This window comes from Nothobranchius furzeri, chromosome 18 (genome assembly GCF_043380555.1).
Source record: "Nothobranchius furzeri strain GRZ-AD chromosome 18, NfurGRZ-RIMD1, whole genome shotgun sequence".
In the NCBI taxonomy this organism is placed as follows: Eukaryota; Metazoa; Chordata; class Actinopteri; order Cyprinodontiformes; family Nothobranchiidae; genus Nothobranchius; species Nothobranchius furzeri.
The window spans coordinates 18,124,323-18,144,891 of NC_091758.1; the positions used below are offsets into that span (position 1 = coordinate 18,124,323).

A 20,569-nucleotide genomic window follows, 5' to 3' on the forward strand; every position below is an offset into this window, starting at 1 on the left:
CATCTTTGTCCCGCCCAGCTGGAGGGTTGTCAGTTTTTCTCCTTTCAAATGGTCAAAGAGGGACTGTTTACGATCTGGGAGACTGCTGGGTTGCTGGCATTTGTAATTTGACACCAGCCACCAAACACAGTAGCGTTTTTTAGAAATCCTAAGCCAGTAACAGGAGTGGCCCAGAAGAAATTTCTGTTTTGTACAGAATGTAGAATAAATGCAGTCCAGTTTCCGTACGGCTTCGACAAAGATTAAAAATAATTTTCTTCAATCAGAACACTTACACCGCTATGGTGCAATACAAATCAGGATGTGGAGCTTACTGTAACATCTACTTATCAACTTACTGTGTGTGAATCGTCTTCACACATCATCTAGAATCTTCTGGTGCTGATCTGAAAAGACAACAGCCTCGAAGCCCACAGTACGGGAGTGAGACAGTCACTAGTGTTTTTTTAAAGGGGTGCAGTACCTAAATTTGACCAGAGGATGTCACTCTTACTTAATTCTTGCATATTGCACCTTTAAGTAGTTCCAGGCTACCAAACCCTGACATTTATAAATTATTGTCCTTATTTTGTGGCTTCTACTCTTGACCTGCATTAGATTTTTACCAATGTCATGTGCACATAGACACTTTCAGCTTTTTGTGCTGGGACTTTTTCTGCCTGCAGTGGCCTCATAGCAGCACTGTTCTCTGGAGCTGCCATTCTTTGAACGATGCATTTTACCTCCTTGTAGCATTTAGATGATTCGACAATGACCGACTGCTCTCATCAAAGTCGAGCCAGTTGCGTAACTCACTATTGTCAGTTTTTTTCTATTTTTGTTTAAATAAATAGCCGTTTAACTTTCTGTTGCATGAATGAGACCATTGAGAAAGAAGATCTGGAATATTCTTTTTTATTGATAATTCTAGAAGGTAACAAAAATAAAGTAATTTGTTGGCAACTGTCTTCCATCTTCTTCTCTGGTTTTTAACAATGTGTCTTTGGCCCTTGTGTCCTTCAGGTTCATCTGCTCTCAGATGCCCAATCAGGTTCTTCAGAGCATCAGTATCATCGACACTCCTGGAATCCTGTCAGGAGAGAAGCAGCGAATAAGCAGAGGTACTAAGTGTGTGTTTTTGGGTTGCGGGTTCTATACTTTTTAACATTTGTAATGAAATGTCTGGTATCAGAGATTGTTTTTTATTTTAACACAATTTTATTATTTAACAAAAGACATTGTAGACATTTTACATCTCCATTATGTTTCCCCAGTTTCAGCTGGAAATGATCTTACTAAACCTTATTATAAAGTTGTGTGGAACAAAGCTAAGAAATGCAACAGTTGGGCTACGATAGGGGCTCATCTCTTGATTAAACTGGATTTTTGGAGTTTTAGTGTAAACAGAAGTTGTCATTTGATAAAGGTCCCAAACTTTTTAGATCCATATGTTGGGAGTTCTGGCTTCAGCCATCTGATAGTGATGCACTTTAGTGCTGGCCTGCCAAGCCATCCTATATCTCTCTCTTGTGTATTTCTTGTGAAGAAAGAAAAGGGAAGAAAAAGGTAAAAAATAAAGACCACGGATGTTAAGACATGGAAGCTTCTATTCATGCCTGGAGGGTTCCATCCCAAGTCCAGCACCCCGAGACTGTACACTAGCTGTAAGGAAGGAGGCCGAGGACTAGTGAGTGCCAGAGCCACTGTCCAGGATGAAATATCCAAGATCCATAAGTACATCAAGGACAAGGCTCCAACAGATGACGTGCTCAGTGAATGTCTCAGATAATGTCGAACAGAGGAGGAGACACTGGAAATACCACCGTGGGAGGGCAGACCCCTACATGGGATGTACCACTGACAGATAACTGAAGTGGCTGATATCAAGGCGTTAATGGTAAATGGCCTGTATTTCATATAGCACCTTCTAGAGTCCTGGAACCCCCCAAAGCGCTTTACAATACAGTCAGTCATTCACCCATTCACACACACATTCACACACTGGTGGGGATGAGCTACAATGTAGCCACAGCTGCCCTGGGGCGCACTGACAGAGGCAAGGCTGCCGAGCACTGGCGCCACCGGTTCCTCCGACCACCACCAGCAGGCAACGTGGGTTAAGTGTCTTGCCCAAGGGTACAACGACAGCGACAGACTGAGCGGGGCTCGAACCTGCAACCTTCCGATTACAGGGCCAGCACTTAATTCCTGTGCCACCGTCGCCCACAATAAAGTAAATACTCTCTGCTCTGCCCTCTTGTCTGTTTCCCCTGATTAATCAACGTTTCTGGTCTGAAACCACAAAATCGGCATAAGTGGATCTTAAACCAGACCCATCAACGGAGCAGAACCTGTACCACTACTGTTGAGTTAGCCCTACTGCACAGTGGAAGCATCAGCGGTGCGGAACAGTAGAAGAACAGTTTACTCGCGACAATCAAAGCACTCCAGTGCACACCGGGAGAGTCTCGGCAGCGAAGCAGCTTATCTGCCATGCTCCTCGCTCAACTCGCAAGATCACAAAATCCCTCAAGACTGCAAAGGTTTGTTTATGCAGTCCGCCGTTAAACCAAAAAGAAGGAAATGACGTTGTTGTCGCTGTTTGATGTCATGTATGATGTTGTTCCTCACCAGTGGCAGGATTAAAGCCATGAAAAACACACCGCTGCACTTCTGGAATGATCCTGGAGCCATTGGGTCGCACGGAAGCTACATATGAAATTACATCGCTGCAATACTTTTATTTTGGAAATTACCGGGGATTTTTACACTTAAACCGTGTGATTTACTGTCTAGCTCTGTGTTAACTGCAGAAATTGATGCATCCCAGAAGCGGCTCGTGGAAAAAACAAAACCCAATCCTATCTTTAGCGGTGTGCTACTTCTGGAACGCATTTGAAAATCGCAGCGTCACGGATGATTTGAAACACTCCATAGACCAAACCTGGGCATTTTACGGCCCGCGGGCCACATACGGCCCTTTGGTTGACTTTGACCGGCCCGCGTAATTACAAAATAAATGTATTTTCTCATTTTACCTCATGCATGGACTAAGGCTGCATTGCTTTTATTTTGAAGTTGTTTTTTACGTGCACAATGACGCAATACGTGTAGCAACAAGTGCCCGCGGTTGACATGGTGATTGTAGCCCCCAGAAATGTCCGCTCATGCAAAAAAAAAGAAAGATGCCGAATGCAGGATTTTCAACAAAAATTGGACTGCTAAGTATTTTTTTTTACTGAAGTCGGAGGTAAAGCCGTGTGTTTGGTTTGCGGGGAGGAGATTGCCGTGTTTAAGGACTACAATTTGAGTCGGCATTACGACAAGAAACACTCGGAAAAATACAAGAACTTGTCTGATGCTGAGAGGGCACGGACATCCGAAGCTTTGCTAGCAAAGTTGCAAAAGCAGCAAGGCTGTTTTACTAAGCTTCACACATCCAGGGATGCAGCAACCAGGACCAGCTTTGTGATATCCCACAAAATAGCTAAAATCAGCAAGCCGTTTTCGGAGGGAGAGTTTGTCAAAGAGTGCATGGTGGACTCTGCCGCACTAATATGCCCTGAAAAAAAGGCACATTTGAGCAAATCCCGCTGTCCGGGCGAACCGTGACCAGGAGGATCGAGGACATCGTGGGGAACCTGGAGCTTCAGCTGCAACGTGAAGTGGCAAGTTTTGACCTTTTCTCATTGGCCTTAGACGAGAGCTGTGATGTCCGCGACACGGCCCAGCTGCTCATATTTGTCCGGGGATAACGGACTTCAAGCTCACAGATGAGGTCGATGAAAGGGACAACGACAGGGAGTGATCTTTTTACAGAGGTAAATGCGTGCATGGACACTCTGGGATTGAAATGGGAGAGACTGTCAGGTGTCACAACAGACGGTTGTCCAAATCTTACGGGGAAAAATGTCGGACTTTAGAAACGCATGCAAGATAAAGTGACAGAAATCGATGCAGATCAAAAATTGGTGTTTTTGCATTGTATTATACACCAACATGTGTTGTGCAAGTCAGTGCTAAAAATCAACCATGTTACTGATGTTGTTACTAAAATAATAAACTTCATCAGGGCGCGGGCAATGAAACACAGACAGTTTGTGGCTCTTTCGGAGGACTCCACACAGCTGTCAGATGGCTCAGCCAGGGGAAAGTGCTGAAGAGGGTTTGGGACTTGAAAGCAGAGGTTCGAGAGTTTTGCGAGAGGAAAGGCAAAGACATTCCAGAGCTCTCAGATGAGGACTGGATGGCAGATTTTGCATTTGCTGTTGATGTGACTGCGCTGATGAATGAACTGAACACCAAACTGCAAGGCAAGGGCCTTTTTGTTCATGAAATGCACAGCCTCGTGAAGGCCTTCATGAGAAAGCTGCAGTTTCTTTCAAGTCAACTGGAGAGCAACACTCTCACTCACATGCAAACCCTGAACGAAGTCACACCATCAGCTGATCACCTCAGCAGGTACTCATCCATGTTAGGAGCATTACATGGTGAGTTTTCAAGGCGTTCTGAAGATCTCAGAACAATCGAGGACGAAATGCACATGATTTCCTCTCCCTTTACCTGCAGTGTGGATAATGCACCCAGTGATGTGCAGCTGGAACTCATTGACCTGCAGTCTGATGCAGTACTGGCAGAGCACTTTAAGTCAGGATCTCTGCTGGATTTCTACTCTTCTCTTAAGGAGAACTTTCCAAACCTGAGGAGACATGCTCAGATGTTGGTTCTCTTCGGCTCTACCTACATTTGTGAACAAACATTTTCAATGATGAAGTTTACAAAATCCAGGTATAGATCCTCTCTCGCTGATGATCATTTGTCAGCTGTGCTTCGCATCTCCACCTCAGACATTCAACCTGACTTTGATGCACTCGTTAAAGCCCAGCAGAGACTAGATTTCTCTCACTGAATAAGAAAAAAATTGCTTAAAAACACAAAATAAGGTGTTTGGACCAAAAATGTAGGCAACTAGCAGTGAACTGGGACACTTTTTTAAACCTCTTTCTCAAGATCACAGTTCAGTGATTTTATTTTACAGACAATACTGTGTGTCTGTAGAATGCTAAGAACCTCTTTCCAACAAACTCAAAATGTGTTTTGGAGTGAATGTGACTGAAACTGTTAACTAATATAAGTCACAAATGTTTAACAAAAACCAAATGTGCACACTTTGTTCACCATTGCCTTGGGAAATTTGAATAAATCACATTTTTGTAAGCCAACCTAACTTTTTCCTTGTTGCTCATTTATAACATATAGTCTACTCTTACCAGCTTGAAAAAACAATGGTATTTACTGTTTTTATAAAGAAATACCATTAATATTATGCATAATTGACTTCAGCCTTTTGGCCTGGCCCTCCACAATATTTTCTGTTTCTCATGTGGCCCCATGGAAAAAATAATTGCCCACCTCTGCCATAGACTATAATGGGTTCTGTTTGAAGCAGTCGTCAGATGGCTTTTTTTTATCTTTAGAAAAAACAATTAATGGAGTCAAAGGCAAAATAAAACCAAACTATCAGAAAACCAGCTTTCTGTGTTGTGCAACATTGTTAGTGATTGTTCAGTTTTATTTCACAATAAGGAAAGCAACATCTGTTTTCTTCTGAATGAGTCACGCTGTTGCAAAGCCTACTGATGGATTCAGCCTCGTGACCAGCAGGCATGATTGCTATAGCAATTGTGACAGAAATTCTTAAGCGTTCGTGGGAAGAAAGTTCTGGATGATTTTAATACAAAAAACTAAAGACGCATAATGTTGTTTAGGAAAACCTGAAGAGCAAGCTGCCCACCTGGTGCTCAGTCACAAAACCCAAAGTTTTCACCACTTTGTCGGTTTAGACGGTTTCACTTCCTGCTTGAAGTGAAACTTGACAAACGGATCTTCCAGCTCTGACACAACAGATTCAGAAAATACTGCAAACGCAGAAACTAGAATTCAGTTTGGTTCAGTTATTCTTTCTAAGTAAAAGTCAATTGTGGAAACAAACACTTTAAAATAATCTTTTGTTTAAATTGTCTGGGATCTTCTTCAGCTGAAGAAAACAGAAGCAGGAAATCAGGATCATTTCCACCCGTTGTTTAGCCATTTCCAGTCGACAGCTTAGGGGGACACAACAGACGAACTATGAAAGATAAATTTAGTCTTTTTTTAAACTGTGAAATTAAAACCATTATTAATGTTTTGTTAAAATCAGTTACACATCAAAAGGCTTGAAATGCACCACCTTATCCCACCTTATATTTAAAGACTCACTTAAATGAAAATCGTGCTTTTTTCTGATTTTAACATAGTCTTTTGAGGCATATTTCTGATGCTACAGGACACATCTAAAGAAACTTAAGCTCAAAATTGCTTTTCTGAGTATTTCTGCATTCTAATTGCTGTGAATCAGTAGCATATGAGAAAATATAGCCTAAAATTGGGTGTGTGATGTCACAAACCCACTGGGTTTGCACAGAGCACAGACTCCAGGTTCTGAAGAGTATTATCAATAATCAAATGTCAAATGGACAGCTTAACTAGTAAGGCTTGGATGCAGGGGAGCTGAGTTCAAATCCAGGCTGGCTCAAATGGGATTTTGGATCAGATGTCAATTGGCATTTTTTTTACAGTAAAACATTAATAAGACGTCCACATTTTCATTAAAAAGCCTACAAATGAGATGCGCCGAAAGACGTGGAAATCACGGCCAGAAAAGCCGTTGGATCAACTGATAGTTTTGCATTCCTGACATTACATAAAAGAGCCTGTAGACTGTAGTTTTATACATATTTTTTGTATACTTACTGTAAAGATCCCCCGGTTCCTCATGCCGGTTGTGTTCTTCTAAAGTCAAAACTGCGTCCATGATGCCAGTGCTTCACGCTTTGGCTGCAGTTTGTTAACCTAACCTTATTTCAGCTGTGTTAATGCGATGTATGATATAATGTAGTGTAATGTGGTCTATATGAGCAGGTTTAAAGCAGTTCTGAAGGCAAAGGTTCAACCCGGTACTAGCAAGGTGTACCCAATAAAGTGGCCAGTGAGTGTGTATATTAAAACAAGAAGGTGCTACAGCACCCCCCATCCCCCCTGCAGAATTGCACCATGTGTGAATCGGGACTCGGTCCTGGGGTGAGGGTGAAGCCGGGCTCCAAGTAGGTTTCGTGCCCGCGGGAGCCCCGAGTTCGCTTTACACCTCGCAATTCTGGCACAACTGAAAGAAGATTTTACTGCTGCTGCTGAGCTAATTTCCCTTATTGTGACATCACAAATGGGATTTTTTAAAATGTCTAATAGAAGTAGTTGACATTTTAATTTGTTTGGAGTGTTTGTAGAGGCAGTAGAGAAGGAGATTTGTCTAATATGTTCTGTTTAAGTTACCCAAAAGTTTAAACTGCATCTCATGATTTAGAATTTGGTTTTTAGTCAGGTTTGGATAAAGGAAAGAAGGTGTTCATGGTCCTCTGTTGAACTGGAAGTAGGCCTCCAGACTAGATTCTGCTCAGTCTCGAGTCTAGTTTTGGTAGTGTCTGTGCTCTTTGAAGGTGTGTGTGTGCGTGTGTGCGTGTGTGTGTGCGTGTGTGCGTGTGTGTGCGTGCGTGCGCGTGGACACTTGTTGCCTGAATGTTGAGTCAGCCTGGTAGATGACTGCATCAGACTAATGGCTTCAGCTGGGTGGGTGGACGGTGTAAATGGATGAAGGGGGTGTTCTCTCCCTCCATCTGGAAGAGTTTAGAGCTGCAGAGTCGATGTTTGGGCTGAGATTCAGTCTGGAGCGCCCAGAGGCTCCAACTGAGATCATCTCTGTTCCTTTAGAATCTTCAGCTGTTAAATGATGTCCAGCAGTTTGCTCTGCATGTGTGTTTAGGAGCAGCATCAGATGTACAGACATCATTATTGTTGTTGTTGTTAGTGGAAATCTAGTGATTTTGTGTGAAAAATAATTTCTTCTGGGTATAAACTTAAAAAGGTTATGGTGGGGAAAAATTCACATGACAGTATTGTTAAACTATCCATACTTTCAGGTTTTCTTTAAACAACTACGAGTAATTCAGAGGAGTTATTAAAAACTCCTTTAATGGTAGATGTCTTTTTACTCCTGTTTGGAGTGAAGAACAAGGTGCCTGCAGGAGAGCCCTGGGTTGAATTGTTGCTGTAATGTGGTGTTAGTACATTAACTGGTGTCTGTCAGTAGGCTGAGTTTTAAAATAAGACCGTAAAACGACCACACCTATCCAACCTCAGTTACAGCACAGTATAAATGCACCACATTCCACAGTTCTGACGTATAAAATCCTCAAACTGAACTTTCACTTCGATTTTCTGCATCAGTCGCTCAAAATAAAAATGAAGATTTACCCTTTTCTGTGTACTATGCCTATTGATGTTGTTACCGTGACCTGTAGGTGTGATTCTCCTCCCTGTATGACCAAAAATCACTTCAGACATTTTTGGATGAGACGGAGGAGAATTTGATGCTCTGTCCTAAATCTCATCGTGTGCAACATCTAAGCACACCTACAAGCCACAGCCATTCAAAGCAGATACATTAATTCAATTCAGTTTCTTCAGCAAAACGCCAGTGTAGCTTCTCTGGGGATAAAAACTCTTAGAGAAAAGTTAGCTGAAAAACTGCAATTGGAGAGTAGTGGAAGAAGAAAGTAGCGGAGAGTGGGAAGTGGTCAGTATGTCCTCCAGCAGTCTAAGCCTATAGCAGCATAACTACAGAACTGTATTCCCAGCTTTACACCTCCCTCTACTCCCTCACTCGTTCAAAACCTGGGCTAACATCATTCAGAGTTGTACCGTAGGCTCTGCCAAATTAAAGATAAGGTAAGACATTATTGATCCCACAGTGGGGAGAATATTGCGTTACCACAGCTCAGATAGATAGCAAAGCGACCAAGAATGCAAAAATAAAAAAGACAAGACACTATGTACAACAGTAGTTCCTATGTAGACACATACACAGTAAGTATTATGGAGTTAATAATATATAAAAAATTATCAACTGTTCTGCTACAACTACTTTTTACTGTCCAAGTGGTAGATATCTTTAAATACAGATATGGACATGTAAGTACACATGCACAAATGTATTGTAAAAGTTTATTTAAACAGGGACAGTGCACAATTTGACATTAAAGGCTGACTATGGAATACGGACAATCTGGCAAACTCTGGTGTTCAGAGGTGGTATTGCAACAGCAGGACTAATTTTCCAGCCACTGGGATGTTGGTTCACTGCTGACACCTTCAGGATAAGGACTAATTTCTACAGAATTTATTTTACAACACTTTTACACAGTCCCAACCATGCCTTGCTGCGTGGACTTTTTAGGGCAATGGTGCCCTCTAGTGGCTGGTAGATGTAAACATAAACCCAGTGTTGTGCCCGACAGAATAAAACTTTGAATATTGATCTTTTTAAATATAGCATTAAAAGGAGAAACTGTACAGTCATTCTGTACACATGTGAGCGCTCTGTGGAAGCCTCGGTGGTAATAGAACACCGTATGTATCTAAAATTAGCCAGACTAAACTTGAGAGGGTTCCTAAGTTCCTTTACATGATTTCTAAATGTCAACGTGGGATTCAGGGTGAAACTAACTAGATAAACTTATCAAAATTTGAAATTATTTACCCATTAATATGAATACTTGGGTGGTGTGAGTGTTAAGCTCTGCTTGAGAACAGCGCCGGCGCTCCGCACACGCACACCACGCACAGCGCGTAGGGCACCACGCCGGGGGAGGGGCACCAAACGCAAGCTTATGAAAAAAATAATATGTATATGATACAGACAGATTTCAATTAGAAGATATGCAAAGCAAGTTAACAGCATGTTTACAGAGAGAAAACGATACAAAACGGAAAGGAGATGGACCGTGTCGCACCGTCCCCCCCACCCCCCACCCCCGCGCGGAGGATGCAGCGCAGCGGGCACAGTCATGGCTCCGAGAAGGCTGCAGGAGACCGGGGCAGTAAATAGACAAAAGAAGAAACAGCGGGATGAAGCTGTTGCTTCGATTGCAGGTGAGACAAGTATTTAAATGGAAATTCTTAATTTTTTTAATCTATTCGTAATTCTAAACACGTGTGGTCAAGTTCAGAGGGTCATTTGACCTAGCTTAAATTTGGACTTGTTACTGCTGTTAATTCATCTGTTTATGGTCAAATTTTGCCTAGTTTGGTAAGCATGCTGCTTTTCAGGACTTTTATTTGGTGTTTTTCGCACTCTGCGTCCGTACATTTAACATTTTGACTCTATCTGCGTGGTTTGGGCAGATTTCGTTCTCTGCTTCTCCAGTCTGTTAAAAGTATAATGCGCCTCTCTGTCCTGCAGCCTCCCGTCCGCCTACCGGGCGTTCGTTAGTAGCTGAGTGAGAGAGGCTGAGAGGGAGAGAAACTCAGAGAAGCTTTAGAGCTTTTTTACTGCTGGAGAAAAAACGTAGTAAGTCATCATCCTAAATGCAGTTATTCTCTTCTGAATCAGCACTTCTTTAAAGAAGAAGAAATAGTTAAATGCAACAAAGGGAAATATCCTTTTATTTAGCCTGTTCATGCGACGCATCAAAAAATAAGTCTGAACAGTGTTAAAGGTTGTTCATTTAAAAAAAAACTCGAAGAGTTTGAATATTTTTTTGTTTTAATAAGTTCATCTTAAAACATCTTTCTCAAGTAAAATAAAGTTTCCTCTGTGAGGTCAGATAGGCCCATCTGTGCTGTTTTGAAACAGAAACAAACAAATGAATCATATTTGTCCACCCAAATACTTAAATATCACAAAAACAGGAAGGACAGAAACACCGTCAAGATAAGGCAAGACGTTTTATTTTTAAATAAGCGGCTGTTTGTGATTCATCATGAGTTAACTATGGACATGATTTATATCATTATTAAATAGCCTATGTGGCCTATAGGCTATGTAACTGAGATTTAATATGAAAAATTTGACTAACCTATTTTCTAATTAGGTATTTGCTCTATGTTGATATATATTTCATAAACATTTACGGGCCAAGGGGAACTTCAGCTGCTGATGGTATAATCTGAAGAAAAAAGTCCATTATGCTAACCTCCTCCCTTCATATTCAGAATTTTCTAGTTGTGTATAAAATGTGTATATTGTGCCTCTGTAGTTCTTAATAAAGGTTAAATAGTTTTGAATTTAGTCATGTCACATGCCAGTGATTTATAAGCCAATATAAACCTATAAATAATCTATTGCAGTATTTTTTTACCATGGTTTAAAACTTTTATCTTATTATAGAATGATTGACAAATTATCTTTTTGTGTTTGAATGCAGGCTCAATGAACAAGTACATTCAAGGAGGAGCTCAAGCCAAAAGTTCAGATCAGCCATCCACCAGCAGTTTAAGAGCTCAAGATCAGTTGTCAGCCATCACGTCTGAACCTTCTACAACATCACCCAGCCCTGACCAGGATCAGACCGAGAACAGCCCACAGCCAGCTTTTCTGAAGGCAGAGTGAGTCCTGGATCTGAAAAAGCATCTGAAAATTACATTGGAGAAACACATGTGCCACAACCGGTGCTTGTGTTGTGTGGATCTGTTACATAGTTCTAAATAATAACAATATGGAGTTCCTGTGTTGAGTATGTGATATTATGTAAATATCAATCCTACTTTTTGTAAATAATAAGCAGTTTGTGCATACAAGAGAATTAAAGATAATGTAAGGCGAAGCGCTTGCACATGCTGTGTTATTGTGTTGTTTTTTCTGCGGGGTGGGTGGGGGTGGGGCACCACGAAGCCTTTGTGCTTAGGGCACCAAAATAGCTAGCAACGGCCCTGCTGGAGAAGTACATCGTAAAAGTTTTGTCTGCGTTTAATGTTGAGCAATTTTGACAGCCAGTCAGTAACTCTTTGCATCTGATGCGTTAACATCGCTACCACATCACCACTTTAATTTTTACCATATACAAAAATAACTGTGTCATCAGCATACATGATGACATTAGCTGTGGAAACTGAGGGGAGCTCAATCATGTAAATACTGAAGAGGTCCATTACCTAAAATGGAACCCTGTGGTACTCCCATTTTGGAGTACTTAGATGAAGATGTTTTTTGTGACTTTCACCAGTTTAATGTTTGATTAGAAAGATACAAGTTTATTAAGAAGAATTTAATGGCTGACTTTATCAAAGCCTTCCAAAGGTCCAGAAACACCACTCCTACCACTCCTCCCTGATTAAGACTGGATTTTATTTCTTCAATAAAAGATCAGGAGGCAGTTTCTGTTGCATAATTGGTTCTAAATCCAAACTGCAGAGGGTTTAAGTAATTATGACTACTGATGTAGTCTGTCAGCTGTTCTGCTACAGTTTTTTCATAGACTTTAAGAGATTATAGGAAGGATACTGATGGATCAGTAATTGCTGACTTCTTGATTGTTTCTTAAATTATACACTGATGTAATTATGCCCACTTTCAGCACAGCGGGAAAGAGACCATCACTGATTCACTGATTTATTGTCTCTATTAGAGGTGAACACAGAACACCTTTGTGTCTTTTTACAAATGTACTATCCATCCCACAGATATCTTTAGCTTTGCTTTTGTTAATCCTATCAATTCCGGTCACATTTTTGTTTTCATTTATATGCTTAAGGTTACATATATCAAGTGTATGATGCATGGAGTACTGACCGTTCAATTAAAGTATTTTATAGTTAAAGTAAAATGTTTGAAGCCTACTCTTAAAAGAATACTTGGTGTCTGCCTCACAGATTAAAGCTTGGTTTATGCTTGATGCATTCACTTTCCGCACGGTGATGCGGCTCGCGGATGGAACGCGCTTCACAACTGGCAGCGTTTATGGTTTGTGCGGCTTGTCTCTGCGGTGAGCCAATATTCTCCCAAACTGAACGGGGCATCATGGAGCTCTACGGCATGCATCCAACACTACACCGTAGTAGAAGTAGAAATTACTGTTTACAACATGGCATTTCAGCATTTTTAACAGCGTCCTCGTCTTTTCTGACAGTGCGAGCTATTTCTCTCCAAGAATTATTAACAACATGTTGATCACGGTGATCTCTGAGAGCTGAATCATACAAATGTCTGTATTTACGAACCTCTGCCATACTAGTTCTTGCCGGTCCGCCATGTTTTTCCGCGTCCGTCCGTCCGCGTGGTTAGAAATTTTCCGAGGTGCGTGTTGCGGAAATCTTGGGCCATGCGGAGACGCGGTGGAGGGGTGTGGTTGTTAAAATTACGCAAAATGACGCAACTTTTCTGCGCGGAGCCGTGCGGACCTCGCGGACGCGTCAAGCATAAACCAACCTTTAAGCTGGGAGCTGGTACCACTGGAGAGGAGCCTGATAACTAAAAGATATTGTATTGTATTGTAAGACTGTAAAAGTGGTTTTATCTCATCAAACCCTAATTTGTTATTTTGCATGCGGGGTTTTGGGGGGCCACAAAGCGGGGGCCTATTGAGGAACCCTGCTGTAGAATTTGCACTTTTACACTGGTGACACAATCATTAACTGTTTTGGAACATCCCCCCCAAAGATGTTGAATTCTTACAGAAAGCTTTTAATGATGTCCAACAAACACTTCTGCTGTTAAAATTGGTCCTCAATGCTGACAAGACTAAGCTAATGTTGTTTTCAAACTCTTAAAAAAAGACCTAAGTATGCCCTCAGTGACCAATCATGAGGGAGATATCATAGAGGTGGTCCACACATACAAATACCTTGGTGTCTGGCTCGATGACTCCCTCTCCTTCAATCCCCATATAGATAATCTTGTGAAGAAACTCTAACTCAGACTGGGTTTCTTTTTTCAAAATAAACAGTTTTTCTTTTGAGGAAAAAAAATGACGTTACTGCAACATTTCTGTCTATTCTGGATTATGGAGACTTTTTGTATATGAATACCTCAGCACAGTGTGTTGGTAAGATTGATGTGGTTTATCTTGCCTCACTGAGGTTTATTACTACCACTGACCCATCATTTTGAGTTGTATTCTCAAGTGGGATGGCCTTTCAGCATCGACATATATACTGGACAATTCATTTCCATAGGCTCCAATAACACGTTTTTGAGGCCAAATGGGAGGTGGCCACCACTGCCATTTTGACTGTGTCACAGGTTCCGTCAAGCCCAGACAATTCCACAAAAGGGAAGAGAGGTGGAGCTGAGGGTGGGGCTGTAAGGCTGGGATCAACTGACGACACCCGTTCGAACTAGCTACAAGCTAACCTGAAGCTAACCCAAAGCTAATGCAGAGGTGGGAGCTAAGCTAACGGAGGTAGCAACCTAGCTACAACTGGAGTTAACTGTGCACAACACCAGAGCTTCTGAGTCAGAGATACACCGGGCTGACCGCTAGGTAAAACCGGGTGGAACACAGAGGTCTCCGAGACCTCCACAAGCCGGCAGCCGCACAGCAGACAAGCGCAGCTGCGATCTGAGATGCACAGAGCTGCTGCTGGGGAGAACCGGGTGGAAAGGTTTCCATCCCAGAGCTCCACAAGCCGGCAGCCCGCGCAGCAGACAGAAGCCGCGATCAGACAGAGATGCGCCGAGCTGCGGGGAGGGGAGAACGGGTGGAAAACATCTGTTTCCATCCAGAGCTTCACAAGCCGGCAGCCTGCACAGCAGACAGAAGCCGCGATCAGACAGAGATGCGCCGAGCTTCAGGGAGGGGAGAACGGGTGGAAAACGTCGGTCTCCCGAGAGCTCCACAAGCCGATAGTCGGAACCCAGCTCCACCAACATGTTATATTTCAACCCATTTTCTAAATTGCAGCATTATGTTAAATGCACTGGGTTTTACCCTATTACATTTAAATTTCATGGTTAAACAGTACATGTTAAAATCTAAGCTCAGCTCGGCAGTGACCTAAAATACATGAATATAATTTTACTTACCGAAAAAAAAATGAAGTGGAGACTGCTTGGACGCTCTATTAGTGCAATTAATGCCACAGCAAGTCATTTTGTCCAACAATTGCACAAATAATATTCAAAAAAGAATACACAAACACAGAGACTCAAAATCCCAGAACAGTTTCCAAGCCAGACCGAGGCTCTACTGAGGCCTTTCCACGGAGCTAGCGCTGTGGTCATGTGGGTCTGAGGCGGCGGTCACGTGGGTCTGATGCTCATTAATTATACAGAATTTTAGGCTTTTAATACACTTAAACAGAAGAGTGAGAAAAAAATCCACCCCCCTCAGAGTTGTCATGAGTGTAAACTAGATCATTTAAACAAAAAACATGTTTTGGTGCCAGGCTGTAAACATGTTTATTTCTGCTGTGAATTTGGTATTTTTAACATGGGAGTCAATGAGGATTTGCTCGCTTCTGACACCAGCCCCCAGTGGATGAGGGTGGAACTGCAATTTTTGGTACTTCCGGGTTGGCCTCAATTTTAGAGCTGCATTGTGGGGGCTTGCCTTTCAGGAGGTTGGGACATTGGTACACCTTCATTTATAAGGCCATGCTTGGATTACTACCCACCTACATCTGTTACTTAATCTCAAGGAAAAGCTTAACTTCTCACAGACAGATCAGCTGTTACTTTGTGTTCCGTTAACTCGCACCAAACTGGGCAAGAGGGCTTTCGTTCACTCTGCCCCTTCTGCATGGAACATGCTGCAGGAAAACTGGAAATTAACCAAGTTTATCTCTTTTAATACATTAAATCCAGACTGAGAGCCTTGAGATGGATTCCTTGTGTTTAGCTTCCTTCTGTAATTTTGTGCATATCATGTCTGTGGAGCTGAAAAAATTGTAACTAACTTTTGGTGCCTCTTGGCCAGGACTCCCTTTAAAATGAGTTTTTAATCTCAATGTGACCATTCTGGTTAAATAAAGAATAAATAAAAAAAAACATGAATTGTACTGAGGAAAGGATCTGTTCTGCTGGTCCGTTAACAGCTACAGCTACAACTAAACCTTGTAAAAACAATCAAATAATGCTTTTATTTTGGAAAGAAATCACAAAGATCCCTTTAAGGGTGGCTTTACCGATTTGTTTCTGAAGCATTTCTCAGTTTCTGGAACATAAATTAGAAATTGAGACAGAGTATAAGTTTATTAAAGAATCTGAAGTTGGCTCATTAGTTATTCACCCCAGAGATTAGGCCAAACGTTCAGGTATAAATCATGAAATTCCTCCTTCATCTGCAGGCTGAAGTCCATAAAGGTCAACACGGCTCAGGGGAAGTTGTATTGTTACTCTGCAGGCGTTTCCCGTTTTATTTTTAAAGGAAATGGAACATGTGAAGCAGTCTGTCACCCTTGTAGAACCAAACACCGACCACAGCTCATAGCAGAGGTATTTCCTCCTTTAACCATGAAGGAATCAGTTTCCTCCGCAAATCTCACATGGTCTACCTTCTGCTCCTGTCATTCATGGATGGATGGTCAGGTGGATGGATGTTGGATTGAATGAATTACAGGAAGTGTATTGGTCCAATAATGAATTCTTCATCATCCAGATCTTTTTCTCATTCCACAAGTGGTCCTGCTAATCCCTGTTCTCTGCCTTCTGTGCATTGTCTCCTTGGACTGTCACAAACCAACACCTGAAGTCAGCTGGGTAACCCAAACCAGGAGCTGAGAGCAGCCTTATCATGATTTGATGAAGGGTAAACCTGGTTTAGAGTTGGAAGACTTTTTTTCTGTGTTTGAAAGTTTTTGTTTCCAGATTTGAGCACAGCAAGCCACACCTAAGCTGCCAGAAATCAGTTTCACGCACGCGCGCACACACACACACACACACACACACACACACCATATATACCAAGTAGTATTTTTTTGACTACGTTGTGATTGCTTTGTAAATATCCTATTTAGTAAGAGATAAACGTTATTGTCTTTATCTTATTGAATCCAGGGGCGGATTTAGGACTGAAGAAGATCCGGGGCTTAACACACACGCGCGCGCACACACACACGCGCGCACACACACGCATGCGCGCACACACGTGACACGCACTAGTCAACATCATATATATATATATCTTGTACCACATAATGTTTAATCTGAAGCTACATATTCAGCATATTCAGGGCAGAGTATTGTTCCTGTTAGTGTTTAGTGTGAGATGATAGTGAATATTCCCTTTCTTTCTCCAACAACTTTACCTGATAGTAAGCTAACTTTAGGCAAACCAGCAGCACAACAAATATTTTCAAATAAGACTCACAAACCTGAGTCAACACCAGTCTCATCAGAGCTGGGGTTCTGTCGTTGTACTTTTGGTCTAAAAAAACGTCCTTATATCCATCTTCACTCATGCGTTTCAGACAGAGACTGCAGAAGCCAGCTGCTGAAGGGCTTCTCTTCAGTCTCAGGTAAACTGTATACTGACTAAGTAGCCTAGTGGTAGAGTGTCTGCCCTGAGATCGGGAGATCAGGGGTTCGACTCCTGGTCGGGTCATACCAAAGATTTTGAGAAAAATGGGACCCAATGCCTCCCTGCTTGACACTCAGCATTGGATTGGGGGGTTAAACCACCAAATAGTTCCCGAGCGCGGCTTGTCTGCAACTCAGGGGATGGGTCAAAATCGGAGAATAAATTTCACCACACACCTGTGTGTGTGACGACTAAATGGGACTTTACAAACTACTGCCAGCTGCGCCCTCTCTGTGTGACTTTGGTACTGCATGTTACTTCCGCGATTTAGATCCGGGGCTTATCATGAAAGATCCGGGGCTTCAGCCCAAGTAGCCGGGCCTAACGCCGCCCCTGATTGAATCTATAACAGGTTAACTAGTAGTAGCACATTCCATGTCAAATAAAGTAAAATGTTATCAGGAGAGGGAGAATTTTAAGTGGTTAGCAGCAGTATGCTAGCCAGCCTCCATGAGGCAACCACAGCTCAGCAGAACACCATTGTAGCTTCTTCTGGGGAGAAAAACATCTTACTCCCTGATCGTTATTAAGCGTGAGTGTGCAAGCATCCAACCTACTCTCCCTCCATGTTCAAAATATTTCCAATGTGATTTAGAAATTGCAAAAACGGCCTGTCGAGTGGTCATTTGGAGCACCATTCGATTCCTAACCAGAGTCTGTAAGGGGGAATGGCTACTGTCCTCATCTAAGGTCTTCAACTCCTACAGCAATGATTTACGTCACTCAATTCTTGTTTTCATGGTAAAAAATTATTTGACCCCTCAGATAAGCCTTCAAGGACTCTCAGATAGTAGAAGATGGCATTCTGGGGGTTTGGTTGATCTCGATAAAATTTTGATCTCAGTGTTTATGGTTTCAACAAAACTTTCATCCAAAAGGGGCAAAGAATTAAACCACCAAGGGCGGTACATCAGTCATGAGCTCAGGATAGGACATTTTACATTGAGAGGACTATGATGATCCCTCTGACCACATGAATTTCTCCAGCCTTATGGACTCCTTCAGCTTTACCCAGCATGTTTCTGGCCCCACACACACCGGAGGCACACTCTAGACCTTGTTTTTACCCTGAGTCTAAATGCTGACATTGTTTGTCCTGAGGACGTTTATATTTCAGATCACCATAGCATTTTCTTTAACTTGTCAGTTTCTGCGCCCCCACCTCCTGCTCGCCTTCTGGTTAGTTCTCGTTTTCTTAATGAGAGCACAGCTAGCAATTTTTCTGCTGCTTTTGATCCACCCTGTTCTTCTGATAATGACCCAGATTCCTTAACTTCTCAGTTTAACGAGCACTGCCTCTCCATTCTGGACAACATCTGTCCTGTCAGAACCAGATCAGTTCCTGCAGTGAACCCTACTCCCTGGTTTAATGACAGCCTTCACAACCTAAAGTGCCAATGCAGAAAAACTGAGCGCTTGTGGAAGAAAACCCATCTCCACGTCCATCTGCTGCACCTAAAGGATCTTCTGACATCCTTTAACTCTGCAGTCAGAGACGCGAGGGTTTCCTATTTCCCCAACCTGGTGTCCCAGAGCAAAGGGAACTCCAAGGTGCTGTTTAACACCATCAGCAGCATCGTCTCTCCTACAGCCTCCATCCACTCTGTTGCAGACTGTGAGAACTTTCTGTCTTTCTTTGTGGACAAAGTCAATAAGGTTAGATCTAGCATCTCTCCTTCAGCCTTATCGCTGCCTCTCCCGACTCCAACAAGGCCCATCATCATAGATAGCTTTGCTCCTGTTTCTTTGCTTGAGCTAACCAAACTAGTTAACTCTATGAAGACCTCTGGATGCCCCCTCGACATCTTACCCTCATCTTTGTTTAAAAATGCTTTTCAGTCCATCGGTCCCAGCGTGCTCCCTATGCTTCTCTGGTTTCTGGTCAGGTTCCTCCTTACTTTAAGAACGCTGTAATCCACCCGCTTCTTAAAAAAAACGAGTCTTGACGCCTCTCACCATAGCAGCTTCAGACCCATCTCTAAACTTCCGTTCATCTCCAAGATCTTGGAAAAGGTTGTGGCTAAACATCTCCCAGCTGCTCTTGATGAACATAACATCTATGATTGTTTCCAGTCAGGTTTTTGTAGAGCTCATTCTACTAAAACAGCTCTTCTTAGGGTCTCTAATGACCTTCTGACTCACAGTGATGCAGGAGACTGTTCTGTTCTGGTCCTGCTGGACCTGACTGCAGCCTTTGACACTGTTGACCATCACCTGCTACTGGAGAGGCTGAGAGACTGGGTAGGCCTATCAGGATCTGCTCTGGAGTGGTTCTCCTCTTATCTTTCTGAGTGCTCCTTTTCTGTGGCCATCTCCAAGTTTAGGTCCTCCACCACCTCCCTTACCCATGGTGTCCCACAAGGTTCTGTGTTGGGGCCTCTGCTCTTCCTCCTCTATCTGCTTCCTCTTCAGCACATCCTGAGCTCCTTCAAAGGAATCTCCTACCATCTTTATGCAGATGACATCCAGCTGTACATCTCCTTTAAGCCCCATGAGATGTCTAAGCTGCAGCTGTTACACACCTGCTTAGACTCTATCAAACCCTGGATGGCTGGGAGCTTTCTTCAGCTGAATGAAGATAAGACTGAGATCCTCATCTGTGCCCCAGACAAGCTGGTTCCCAAAGTCAGATTCTCTTGGTCAGCTTGCTTCTCACACCAAACCCTCTGTCAGGAATCTTGGCGTGACCTTTGACCCAGCTCTCACCCTTGATTCTCATGTCAGTTCTCTTGTTCGCTCTTCCTTCTTCCATCTCAGGAACGTTGCTAAGCTGAGTCCCATTCTGTCTCGCTCTGAACTTGAGACAGTTATCCACACCTTCATCTCCTCACGCTTAGACTACCGTAACTCTCTTTTCACGTGTCTGAGTAGAACCTCCCTGAACCGTCTGCAGGTGGTTCAGATTGCCTGTGCTCGGCTTCTGACCAAGTCCTCCAAACACCCACATCACCCCGCTTCTCCTCCAGCTTCACTGGCTGCCAGTCAACTTCAGGGTTCATTTCAAGATCCTGGTTCTGGTCTATAGGGCCTTACATGGACAAGCACCATCTTACATTGGTGATCTTCTTAGTCCCTACACCCCCAGCAGGTCCCTGAGGTCCAGTGATCAAAGCCTACTGGTTGTGCAGCGCACCAGGCTAAAGACCAAAGGTGACAGATCATTTGCTGCTGTGGCCCCCAGACTCTGGACCTCTCTCCCCCTG

At 42.8% G+C, this 20,569-nt stretch overlaps 1 protein-coding gene across 1 annotated transcript in view; it reads left to right on the forward strand.

The window, feature by feature from the left end:
• Positions 1–20,569, forward strand: part of ehd4 (EH-domain containing 4) — a 42,863-nt gene that overhangs the window by 16,584 nt on the left and 5,710 nt on the right. Inside the window, exon 3 of the mRNA XM_015969426.3 lies at positions 1,003–1,100. Coding sequence (XP_015824912.1) covers positions 1,003–1,100 — 98 coding nt within the window. The remainder of the gene's footprint in view (positions 1–1,002; positions 1,101–20,569) is intronic.